Source organism: Synchiropus splendidus, chromosome 18, assembly GCF_027744825.2.
Source record: "Synchiropus splendidus isolate RoL2022-P1 chromosome 18, RoL_Sspl_1.0, whole genome shotgun sequence".
Lineage (NCBI taxonomy): Eukaryota > Metazoa > Chordata > Actinopteri > Syngnathiformes > Callionymidae > Synchiropus > Synchiropus splendidus.
Genome location: NC_071351.1, coordinates 5,120,191 through 5,132,848, shown reverse-complemented (window position 1 = coordinate 5,132,848; position 12,658 = coordinate 5,120,191). Strand labels below are relative to the sequence as shown.

At 46.2% G+C, this 12,658-nt stretch overlaps 2 protein-coding genes across 2 annotated transcripts; both read right to left on the bottom strand.

Moving 5' to 3' along the window:
• Nucleotides 1-562: 562 nt before the first annotated feature.
• Nucleotides 563-2,492, bottom strand: LOC128750153 (keratin, type I cytoskeletal 18-like). The gene is made up of 7 exons (XM_053850436.1): nucleotides 2,080-2,492; nucleotides 1,878-1,960; nucleotides 1,646-1,802; nucleotides 1,397-1,561; nucleotides 1,191-1,316; nucleotides 911-1,131; nucleotides 563-729 (listed from the first exon to the last, which is right to left on the bottom strand). The coding sequence occupies exons 1-7, from the start codon at nucleotides 2,446-2,448 to the stop codon at nucleotides 600-602; spliced, it is 1,251 nt and encodes a 416-aa protein (XP_053706411.1). The 5' UTR covers nucleotides 2,449-2,492; the 3' UTR covers nucleotides 563-599.
• Nucleotides 2,493-3,510: 1,018 nt separating this feature from the next.
• On the bottom strand, nucleotides 3,511-7,516 carry krt18a.1 (keratin 18a, tandem duplicate 1). The gene is made up of 7 exons (XM_053850435.1): nucleotides 7,015-7,516; nucleotides 6,131-6,213; nucleotides 5,890-6,046; nucleotides 4,591-4,755; nucleotides 4,391-4,516; nucleotides 3,995-4,215; nucleotides 3,511-3,932 (listed from the first exon to the last, which is right to left on the bottom strand). Exons 1-7 carry the CDS (start codon nucleotides 7,447-7,449, stop codon nucleotides 3,818-3,820), a joined length of 1,302 nt encoding a protein of 433 aa, XP_053706410.1. The 5' UTR covers nucleotides 7,450-7,516; the 3' UTR covers nucleotides 3,511-3,817.
• Nucleotides 7,517-12,658: the final 5,142 nt, after the last annotated feature.

Sequence of the window (12,658 nt, the reverse complement as noted above, 5' to 3'; positions counted from 1 at the left end):
AGGAATATGTTTACCGTTTGTTGCAGTAGCTTGATTCTAGTAGGTTATTGATCCTTCTTTGCATTATTTGACAACCAATAAATGGATTAGTTCACCAAGTTATGCATGTTCACCCCAGGATTTTAACACAGCGCAGTATATTGGATTAGAAGTTGCATTACAAGTTAGTATTTCAGAGACGCCAGGAGACGTGAACGACCTGTTCTTTGTGCACGCGTTCTGTGACTGACGGAAGTTTATTTAAATCCAAAATATTAAACCGTTATGAGACTTATTAGACTGGACCTGGCAAGTTCTCTTTAGGAATGGCATGGGAATAGAGATTTATGAAGGTTTTGGGATGTGGCCAAAGAACAAGAGGTCAAAATGTGAATTCCTCAGAAGCCGGAAGAATTTCCTGTTGGGAGGGGGACGCTCAAACAAGAATGCTCATGACGCGAGCTCCAGCTGGAGTCACCGTGTTGTCTTGTACACTTGGGCAGAATTTTATAAAGTCCCCTATTACTTAAACACACGGAATTTAATAATATTGAGAGGCATGGCACTTTTTTATGTCACTGATTTTATTTGACTCTCCAGGGTTGTCAGTGGTTCAGTTTTCAGTTGGTTACAGTCTTCTCAGTGGCTTTGACGTCTTTGCTCTCAGACACCACTTTGCCATCGACCAGAGTCTGAGTCAGCGTCACCACTTTGGTTTGCACCAGCTTCTGATCCAGAGCATCTTGAAGTCTGCGGAAAAACAAACAGTTTTTGTTTCAGTCACTGTCTATTGTACATTGCATAGTAAGTACGTTGGTGTAATCTGATAGCTTCCTCTTTTGCATGAGCCTTATTTGAATCAAATTTGCAAAGTGCTTCCCTGAGATGAGCAAATATGGGATCAGCTCACTATTCATGTGTTCATATTCACCTGAAGTCACCGCCGTCCAGCAGCCGTCTGTACTCGGCGATCTCAGTTTCCAGCTTCACCTTGATGTTAAGCAGGAGTTCGTACTCGTGGGTGTTGTGCTGGATGTCGGCACGGATGCGCGACAGCTCCTCCTGCAGCCTCAGGATGATGGCGTTCAACTTCTCCATCTCCATGTTGTGCCGCGCCTCAATGTCACGCAGGGTGGCCTCCAGAGCCGCTCTCTACAAAGGTGGATAGCTGTCATGATAGGTGCCCGATTGTGAAGACCAGGAAGACTCACCAGGCTGTGTGCTGACTGCAGCTCAATTTCCAAAGCCTGGTGCTTCCGCCTTGTTTCGCTCAGTATAGCAACGGCATCTTTCAGAGCTGTCGTCTGTTCCGACACCTGAACCTGGACTTCTGTCATCTGTAAAATCAAACCAAGGCCAACATGAGCAGCTCTGCAGATGAGCAGAGGTGAGATTTAGCGGGATGATCCGGCTTTACCTGAGACTCGTGCCACGCTTTGAGTTCCTCCTGGTTCTTCAGGGCGATCATCTCATACTTCGCTCTCATCTCCTCCATGATTCTGGCCAGGTCCTGACCCTTGGGAGCGTCCACATCAACATGGACGCTGGCCTCGGTGATCTGCCTGCGCAGTTCAGCAACATCCTGTTGAGAGAGGGAAATGGACAGGAAATGATTTCCTGTATGCAGAGAGTCCTCCACAATAGTTTCGAAAGAGAGGTCCCTCACGATCTCATGGTTCTTCTTCAGGTTGATCAGCTCTTCCTTCAGAGACTCAATGTCGCTCTCCAGGTGAAGACGAGCCACGTTGGTGTCGTCCAGCACCTTCCTCAGTCGAGCCAGATCAGCCTCAACAGTCTGGCGCATGCCCATCTCGTACTCCATCCTGTCGTCGAGAAAGTCTCATTACAACAAACCTGCTTTCTTTGCAACTTCAATGACCTGGCTGCTGAGCACCAACTTCACTCTGAAGTCATCAGACGCCAAGCGTGCGTTGTCCACAGAGATGGTCAACTGAGCGTTTGCCTTGATCATGTCGAAAATCTGAAAGAAAAGACCATGGCGGTTGTGAAAATGGCTCCAGGTTTATTTTTGGGAGACATGGAGAGTGTCCTAGTCTCCACATTTAGCTGACACAGTCATAATAAGTTGAGACGACTCACCTTGGCTCTCAGCTCTGCAATGACGGTGTAGTACTTGGCGTAGTCTCTTCCCTCCAAGGGGCCTCTCTTCTCGATGACCTCCCTGATCTTGATCTCAAGACTGCTGTTGGTCTTTTCCAGGCTCCTCACCTTCTCCAGATAGCTGGCCAGGCGGTCGTTCAGATGCTGCATGTGGATCTTCTCATTTCCGATAGCCATGGCTCCAGTGTTGGGCAGGGAATGGTAGTCATATCCACCAAGCCCACTGGTTGTGGAGATGCGGACTCCACGTCCACCTGCTCCTCCGCTGACACTGTGTGCATAGTGAGTGTGCACTGGTCCTCGAGAGAACTCGATTTTAGAGCTCTTTCGCCTCAAATGGCTTTCCATTGTCTGGGAATCAAAGGGAAGAAGAGGTGCGTCTTGGAGCAGGGGAGTCCAGCAGCGGAGAGTGAAGAACAAAGGAACGTGTTGAACTGTTTTATATTCGTGGAGAGTGCCACTCCTCTCTTATCTGCACTACCTTGAACCACAGACTTTGTCCCCACACACACCCACCCACCAATAACTGCTCCATGTTCATACACATACATAAAAATGTGTCAAACTTTGGCAACCTCAGGCAGAGGGGACGGGACAAGGCAAGGTCCCATGTGTGACTGTTTCTCACAGCGACTTTCCACCTCTTCAGTCAAAGTTGGAGAATAGATGTGAACTTGGGACTTGAGCTTGTCCTTCAGTGGCTTTTCCATTGCGTTGAGCTGACGGTCCACAGAGCCAATACTCAAACCTTCCTTCCTTCCTTAGTTGCTGTGCTTGTGGGTTATTTCTGGGAGAATATTGTCCAGTGGTGTCAGAGTAAAACGCTGTTCACAATGTGCTTTGCCCATGTAGCTTTAAAACGTCTCACTGTTCAATAAAAAGGATTGACATGGACACGGAAGCAGCTGAGATTTAGACAAATGCTCTCCTCACCACAGGAGTAGAAGTAGACCGAAACAAATATGGGAGGAAACCTGAGTGTTCATAGGAGGCAAATGTTCCAAATCGAAGATTCAAGCTGGTCGTTTTGTAACTTAACAAAATAAAGAGACATGAGAAGGGAAGTTTAGCAGCGGAGAGTGAAGAATAAAGGAAGGTGGTTAACTGCTTTATATTCGTGGAGAGTGCCACTCCTCTCTTATCTGCATTACTTTGAATCACAGACTTTGTCCCCACACACACCCAGCCACCAATAACTGCTCCGTGTTCATACGCATGAATAAAAATGTCATTTTTTAGTATTAAAAGAGTCCTTTTATGTTGCTTATCAAGTCATCAAATTCGCTCTCGATGGGAGGAAACCTGAGTGTTCAGCGGAAGCAAGCAGCTGCTCCAAATTCAAGCTTGTCGTTTTGTTAGTGAACAAAAGAAAGAGACACGAGAAAAGAGGTCGAGACAGAGTGCAGCAGATTTGCTTCCTGGAGTGGACTTTATTCATGTTCTATCAGTCACATCAGGCTGACTCAAGTGGACAAGTAGAAAAGCAAACTTTAAAGGTTTCAAATTGTCAATAACCACATCTTCCATAGTTCTCAAATTAAAAAAAAGCATAAATAAAAGTGTCGCAGTAAAATAAATATCAGATGGGTTGTTTCTTTGTCCAGTTTATTATCTGCCTGTGGAGGAGATGTTCACCCAGGAGGTTCACTAGTTAGGTTTTTTTTTTATTATTGCTATCAATGTAACATGTCATGGTTGTAACTAAAGATGGTGTTGTTTAAAGGTTCTTGGTCTCTGTGCTGGAGGACACAACCTTCCCATCCACCAGGGTCTGTGTCACGGTCATGACTTTGGTCTTCACGGTTTTCTGGTCTTCCAGAGCATCTTGGAGCCTGGAGAAGGCAAATGGGACGTTAGTTTATGTCTGACTTTTCCGTCGACCCCATTGACTCACGTGAAATCCTGTCCGTCCAGAAGCCGTCTGTATGTTGCGATTTCAGCCTCCAGCTTCATCTTCATGTTGAGCAGGGCTTCATAGTCCTGTGTCTGCAGCTGGATGTTGCTGCGCAACTGCGTGAGCTCCGCCTCCAAACCCAGTATGATGGAGTTGAGCGACTCAATTTCCATGTTGTAACGCATTTCTGTGTCTCTCAGCGTTCCCTCCAACGACGCTTTCTGAGGGCATAAGAGAGAGCGGGTTACATTTTAACTGTTAGTCTGGCTGCTTAGCAACGGGTCACAAGGGTGTCAAGCCCCCGAGTCAACAACAGTCTGAGTGCTGATTCAAGCTTTGGGCTTCAGCAGCGCATGCACAGAAGTTCAGTGAAGTGTGTTGAGAGTTTGTCCTCACCAAGCTCCTCTGTGACTCCAGGTCAATCTCCAGAGTCTGGATCTGTCTGCGAAGGTCATTCAGTTCTGTCTGGGCACCCTTCAGCGCCTCTGTGTTTTGGCTGACCTGGACTTGGACCTCTGACATCTGGAATTCAGACACAAATATTGCTGAGTATTGCAACAAAAGCCGTGATGATTCTGAGACACGAAAGAACAAACCTGCGACTCGTGCCATGCTTTCAACTCTTGCTGGTTCTTCAGTGCCATCTTTTCATATTTGGATCTGATCTCAGCCATGACCTGCGACAAGTCCTGTCCTTTGGGGGCGTCGACATCTACCTGGACTCCAGACTGGGAAATCTGCTGACGGAGTTCCATTACTTCCTGTAGAAACAAGAGTATTTGTGAAGTTTTTACAGGGTCTTACATCAGCAGTACCGAGCGCCGGGCACTGGGAAGTTCAGTCTTGTGGAGACAGTGATTCAAAAGTCGATATCATCCCTTTTGAAATAGGATGCAGACTAAGACCCTCCATATTCCTTTGTGAATTGTGAATCTTAAAGGCGGCACCACATGCTATAGACCACTGCACCCTTATCATAAGATGCTCTGTTTCACTGAGCCAGGTTTGAAGAGCAAAAAGGCATTGTGAGGGTTTGGGAAAATCGACATTGCAGTGTTAAATCATTTCATGTGCAAAGTATTGTAATCTTTGTTTAAAGTTGTTCAAGTTACATGTCGATGTGAGAGGTGCCACAGACAAACCAAGTGGTAGCCTAGATACAGAGGGTCGACTGGACTGCAAATGAGCCGTACTGTTGAGGATTTACAGCTCAGAGAACTGCGAGACAAAGAGGCACCTTGGTGAAATCTAAATTTGAAATGAGCTGTTTGAACCAAACCAGATCAGTTCAAGTATTTTTTCCTTCCTTTTTGGAAGGAGCCACTTCCAGTCTCCTCACTGAATAGAAACATAGCTGATGTGTACAGACCAGCGTCAGCTCTCTGTCTACAAGCTGCGGCTGTGTTAATCTCCAGGTTGTGTCCTGCTCCTTCACCAGTAAGTCTTTAAACCTGTGAGCAAATATTGACTCAGGTCGCACACGGCTAAAGGCGTTTGCTTAAAATTGTGTTTTAAATCATCATGCTTTGATGACTGAAAGGGTCAACACTGGAGTCAGATAAAAGCCTTTGAAACACCCTGTCACTTTCACTGTTGAAATACCAACGTTGCTGTAGTCGGTAGCACGGCCAGTAGGTTGTAGATTTTCTTAACTCGAATAACTTACATGGCTTGGTGGAGCTGAAATACAGACATGTTGAAACCTTCCTCACACGTCTTATGTTTCAACACATGAAGTCCTGACTCAGGCAGGTTGTTGAGCCGAGGCTTAAGTTCAGTCTGGTCGAAGCATTTAACTGAGACCACAGGTGATTATGAACGGTGGGACTGGATTGGGAATATCCCCAGGGTAGTGTTTGTCAAGTCACTACAGACTGGATGAGTGTAAAACGTACGTTGTCGTGGTTCTTCTTTAGATGGATGAGCTCCTCCTTCAGTCCCTCGATCTCACTCTCCAGGTTCATGCGGCTCATGTTGGTATCATCGATGACTTTCCTCAGGCCGACAATATCGGCCTCCACGGACTGGCGGATGGCCAGCTCGGACTCGTATCTGCAGCAGGCGGCACGGGCGGGCAACGTTTTAGGCTGTGATACTCACTCATCCATTCATTCATTCTTTGGATCGTGAGCTCACTTCACTCTGAAGTCATCGGCTGCCAGTCGAGCGTTGTCGATGTTGAGGACCAGGCGGGCATTGTCGGTGGTGGCATCGAACACCTGGAGAAAACCTTTGTCAATCTATGATCTTGAAAACATCTCTAATATTTCCGTCGTCCATCGTGATCCAGACTGAGTCACCACCTGCCTGTTATTGTGGTAAGCCTTTAGCTCAGATCACATTACCGTCTGGTGGCCTTTACTGCATGTCTGTGTACATTTGGACGGTACATACAGGCCCGCGGATGCTATTTACATTGGCTAAACACGAGATAACCGCGGACGTCATGTGACCAGTGGAAGCACCTATCAGCTGGGTGAGCTGGGTCTCTCCCTTGGGCAGGTGATTTCCATGAGGAAGGAGGTGTTTGCATGTGTGACGAACAACTGCCTGAGCCAGCGACAGAGAGACTGGTTGGCTGACCCATGAATGAAGTCACTGGGTGTTGACACAGTACATACAACATTGTTTACCTTTCGCTAATTTGGATGTTTTAGGGGCGAAACCTTGTGGAGTGTCACCTGAAAACACCGCTACAGCCGAATCCAAAACATCACCGTTGACAGGGTTATCTCTGACCCACATGGTGCGAATGAACAGCTAAGCATTGAGAGAAAAACAGGAGGTTTTCCAGTTGTCCCTGGCCTGCCTGTGTTTCTTCACAGCTGAAGCCCCAGACAGCTACTGTGCCAAAGACAACCTCAGATGAAGATGTCTTGTTCCTAATTTATAGCTTCACAACATCTTGTCACCAGACGTCCTACTCGCTTGCGTCCCGCAGGACTCCCTCCCTCCCTCTAGCTTCCTCTACCAAATGACTGCCCTGGCCCCCATCACCCCTCCCGCACCCCCCTCCTCACCTTCTTCCTCAGGTCATCCAGGATGACCTGGTACTTGCTGTAGTCTCTAAAGTCAGGGCCGCTCTTCTCCAGGGCCTCCTTGATCTTGATCTCCAGCTTGTGGTTGGCCTGCTCCAGGTTCCTCACCGTCTCCAGGTAGTTGGCCAGGCGGTCGTTCAAGTTCTGCATGGCGAACTTCTCGTTCCCCATGATGTCAGCGCTCTTCCCGCTGGCGCTTACCTGGAAGCTGCTGGAGAAGCCCCCTGCTCCGGAGCTCACTCCCATCCCGCTTGACAGGCCACCGCGACTGGAGACGCTGATCTGGTTCCCACCGGCTCCACCGTGGATGGAGGAGGCCCTGTAGACAGGGGCGGAGGCGCGGGTGATGGACACAGCAGGAACCCTGCTGCTGGTGGAGGAGCGCACGGAGTATGTTGTTTGCTTGGAGGTTTTCATGGTGGAGCTTCAGAGAGACTCTTTGTGACTGAGAGAGGCGCAGGCTGGACAAGTGGGAACTCACAGACACAAGGCAGACGGAGAGGGGAAGCCGGCAAACTATATAAACCTAGTGGGCCCTGTGGCCCGCCCCCTGGGCCACTCCCCCCACTCTCAGTCACCACCCCGCTTAAAACCACAGCCTTGCTCATAGCATGACTCTTTGAAAGGGACCTCTGAAATTCTTGGAGTTCACTCAAGCTGCTGAGAAAAAAAACTCCATTAATAAGAACCTTGAAAGATACTGTCTTACTCCTGTTTTTGGAGATCATTCCCAGCATCGATGGGTCTGTTGTTAGGCGGTGGGGAGGAAAAAAAAAAAGACTCTTGATGCCTTGTTGAAGATTTTAAAATTTTTCTGTCACGTCCTTGCTCAACAATAAAACCACCTGACTTATCTTTCCACACATCAGCTCCAACTCGTGACAACACACTTTAAATCAGCAGCAGCGAGTCATGAGAAATAATGTATCAAAGTTCAGAGTTTCCCTGGTCAAGTCATGGAGATTGACATGAGGATTTTGGTGTTTTTTTAATGGGGAACATAATAACAAAAGGACAGGAACACGACTGCTGGTAGTTTACGTGTAGAACCCGGACACCTGAAGGGATTCTCAGGATTAAAAAGTGGTATATTTACAGTTACCCCCCTCATAAACGCGGCATATATATGTTCTTTTTCTTCTTCATGAGACATTTTTTGTAATGTCCAACCGCAGAATTTCGTAATGCTTCTCTGCTAGCCAGCCGTGCTTGTCTTTACATGCGTGTTTAAACAGCCCTTTCATCTGGTGTGTTTGAGTGAATCATCTGAGATGTGTTGTGATATGGGGGTGGGATCTGATGGTGTCACACCTGGAAAAGTAAAAGGCATCATTTGACTGCTGGCATAAGGGATGAGTGACATGCGTCACGTCTGCAAAGAGAGACTCATGAGGTCACGTTCGGGGGGGGTGAACGGATCACGGTGGTGTTTTGAAGGCTACAGCTCATGTCATTGTTGTGGTCTGCAACTTTGTTTGGGTTCAAGAGCAGATGTGCTTTCATTGATATTATGGCGAAGGAAGGTCATGTTCTACGCAACAATGCACAACTGAAACACCTTCCTAATTTAATAGTGTTTATTTGAACCTACATATTTAAAATGATCTTGTCGATCATATTAATGGGCGGCTGGCGTGGTTCTGTATCCAGCAAGAAACCAGAGATACACTTTCAACTTTTTGGAATTGGATTTTACATTCGCTGCACTTTCCCAAATTCATCTCTCCAGTTTGGTCACGACCTTCTTGGGATGCCACAGTATGGATTTGAAGGGTTGATGCTAAGTCAAGTTAGCCTTAGCGCTGTTTGGGCTTGAAGAAAAATGTGTTGTTGGTGAGAGCTCTGTCGGATGTGGAACCATATCCCTTAACTTCAAACTTAACTCTTAATAGCGCCATGTTTTTAGTGTCATGTACTGTAAACACGCCCGGATGTGTGTTGGACTACCATAAAGGATGTCCTCCAACAAAGGAACAATGACCACCTTGTTTGCAGACGCGGCGAAACAATACCTTCTGAAAACCAATAAACACGACTCCTGCAGGTTTTTAACACAAACACATTCCTCGGCAGAAGCCGTTGAAGTTACACAATGTTGGCTCTGTTTCTGTCTGGAGCCGCGCGGAGGAGAAAATATTTATTTGATTGAGCGGCTCGCTGATCCTTATTTTATTAAATCCTGCTTTTTAACTGGATAACAGCAAAGCGACAACAATTTCATCAGGAACATCTTCCCTCCAACTGTTTACACTTTCAACATTGACTTAAGCTCTGATGCAACAACGTGTGTTTGTCTGGATTCTTGTTCAGTCCGATCTGTTTCGCTTGAATTTGGACGGCCGGATATTAAAGAATCAAGGGCTGCTGGTGAGACTGAACACTGGAAACTAGCAGAAGAGATGAAATCTAAATCCATAATCCTGGACGGGTTATGTGAGAAGACCAAACCGCTACCGCCACGCCTCGTTCACGGCCCACCTGTTCCGTGAGGTGGACGTGGTGGCTCTGTTTTGTCTAACACAGGTGGTGGCCACACCTGAAACTCAAAATAGAGACAAAAAAACAAAGATAAAAGAGAGCGCGAATGACTGAGATAGAAGGTTGATTTGGATGATGGCCATAACAGTAAATCCTCTGACTTCGTGGGAGCGATGGAAGCAGGACATGAGGGTGTTTTTTACATGCGCCTACATGTTTATTAAACTCACTTTGTCCACCACAGAACCTTCACTGCAGACACTTCCAAGGCACTTCTTTTGCAAGCTAATATCACTCACTTTGTCAGTGTTTGAGAATGAGAGAGAGCGAGAGGAGTGACGCTAGAGTTAATGGCTACGTTGGAGAATGAGCCCTTCACTGTTATTAGACGCCAGAGGGGAGGAATAAAAGATCAGGAAGAATCTCGCTTCCTTCACCCAATCGTTGGATAGTTTTGGTGGCAGCTCATCCTCCAAAGCGCCAGATGTAGCTCGCTGACCCGCCCCCTCCGTAGCTACCACTTAAGCAACTCTAAATAAAGGGTCACTTCTTCACATTAATCTCGACTATCGTACTCACGCAACATAAACACGAGTGGCTCGCGGCCTGTAGCGCAGCTGCTATTGCACCTCGACAATCGTAATAAATCACACACTCAAGTTGGGGTGTTTGAAAATGGGGGGAAGGATGTTACACAACTGCAACATTCCGCCCTTCAATGCTAAACATCCCCCAGCTGTGTGTTTATCCATCCCTGACTGAACAAAACTCAGAATTACTGTTATTATGACGCCGGTTTAATACTACAGTTGACTTCAATCTCAATCCATTTGTCACCAAAACAGAAGGAAATCTGTCGCGTCACAGTTGTGTGAGCGCACGGTGCAAACAAGCCCCCCCCCTGCTCCCGGTGAGCAATCGCAGACCCAGAATAAAAGTGAGATACTCCTTTTTTCCCTTAAAATATGACTGGGTTCGGGCTGTGAGTCGGCCCGCTGAAGCTGGCTGGAGTTTGGTACCTCAAAGGACCTGGCCCGGGATCAAGAATTTGGCCACAGTCGTCCTGATAGCAATCACCCACCATGAATGATTCTCCTCCCAGCTGCACACTAATCTCCTTCCTGTTAGGGTCGACCCGCAGGAACAAAAAAAGGGAGCGGTCCAAATATTGCTTGGAAAGTTTGGGTGATACAAGGATTACAAGTTTGACTGTAGCCTGGATTTATCTTTCAACCCCCACAAAGACTCTTTCAGAGTTTGAAATCTATTTTATTTTTTATTTCCAGGGCAAACCTCCAGAGTGCAGACGGCAGATCTTTATAAGGAGACTCTACTCCGATCTTCTCCGGTGACCTCGCTCTGTGCTAGTTGCTAAAGGGGTTCAATATATACATATATTGACTATGCGATGTGGTTTAAACAAACTCTAAATAAATAAGCTACAAAAAACACTCAGTCTCGTACAAAATATACGGTATATGTTTGGTATAATGACAAGCTTCCACTACCTCACAGTTGACACCTGTAGCTGTACACGATTCCCCAGGATCCTGTGACCAAGAGGTGGGATAATACTAAAAAAAAAAAAAAAAAAAAGAAACAAACAAATATATGAAAAGCTAAAATATTTATTTAAATATCTAAATAATAAAGACAAAATGTAAAATAAAAGAGCAGATGTCCCAATTCATTTTAGATATTCTCAATATATATATAAAAAATATGTGAATATTTTCAGATAAAAGAACAAATCTATGCAATAAAAAGAATTTAGTTATAATATTTCATTCAGAATAGATACATGAAGGTCACAAAAATACAGGCAAACATGTCGCCCCCAAATGAGTTCAGATGTTTCTGCATTTTTTTTATGATGTATGCAATGAAAACAACCTTTTACGCTTCAAACTTTTTCAACTTCAGCTGTAAAAGTAAAATGTCCAGCCCCCACATTCTCCTCCCCATTTTCCTGATTTTATTTCTTTTTTTGTTTCCCATTTGCGTCATAAAAATCCAGCTAATACTTAGTGCCATGAGATTCACTTTTGATTTTGGAGGGAGAAGTGTTTCTCTTACACACTAAGCTGAAAGCACAACCGGATGATGTGCAGTGTTTTCATGGTCATTCTTGTGGAACTCTTCTTTACGTGTGACCCGGATCACTCTGATCCGCCCGGTCCTACACACCCATCTGTCACCGACTGGAACTGGCATCCTAGTCAGGAGGTGACATGAGGATTCATTCATCCACCGTGAGTGGATTTACCTGCAGGCAAAGTGTGTTTGAACAGCAACATTTATACTGCACAAGTCAAGTGTTCTGTGTTTGGACGATGGACTTCATCTCAGCAGTGAGGAGAGGAAAAAGCGGACAGTTCCGTCCTTGTTCTGCCGGACCATCCTTGTTCTGACCTCCTGGGTTAGAACACCCACGGACGGTCATAAATCTGAGCATGAGAAGTCTTGTTCCAGACTGGGGTCACAAGCTCAACACCTCATTCAGTAGGAGAGCAAGCCACAGGGGGAGATTCAAAGGAGCCCGAATGGAACTCTTGTTTGGAAACGTTCGCCTCCCTGGGAAGAAGACTTGATCTTGAATTCGACCCACTGCCTTCGATGAAGGACCACTTGCTGGTGGTTTCTCAACTCTTTCCTGCCACATCATTTTGCTCCCACATCACGGTCAGTGTGGGAGACTTATACCTGTCCCTCCATCATGTTCTAATCTGTCCATCTATCCATCCTTTTACAAATGTGCCACATGTCTGATGATCCATCTCTTCACTCATCCTTTCAAATGATTGACATTACTATCTTTCTCTCATGTGTTCATCAGTGCATCGTCCTTTTATCTCCTCACATTCTCCAATGGATCCATTCTGCCATCTTTCTCTGCCCATCCCTCCATCCATTTTTTGTTTGAATCAACAACCCTAAACCTTATGGTTGCCCATCCATCCATCCATCCATCCATCCATCCATCCATCCATCCATCCTTCATGCCATCCATCCATCCATCCATCCATCCTTCATGCCATCCATCCATCCTTCATGCCATCCATCCATCCATCATCCATCCATCATCCATCATCCATCCATCTATCCATCATCCATCCATCCATCCATCATCCATCCATCCATCCATCCA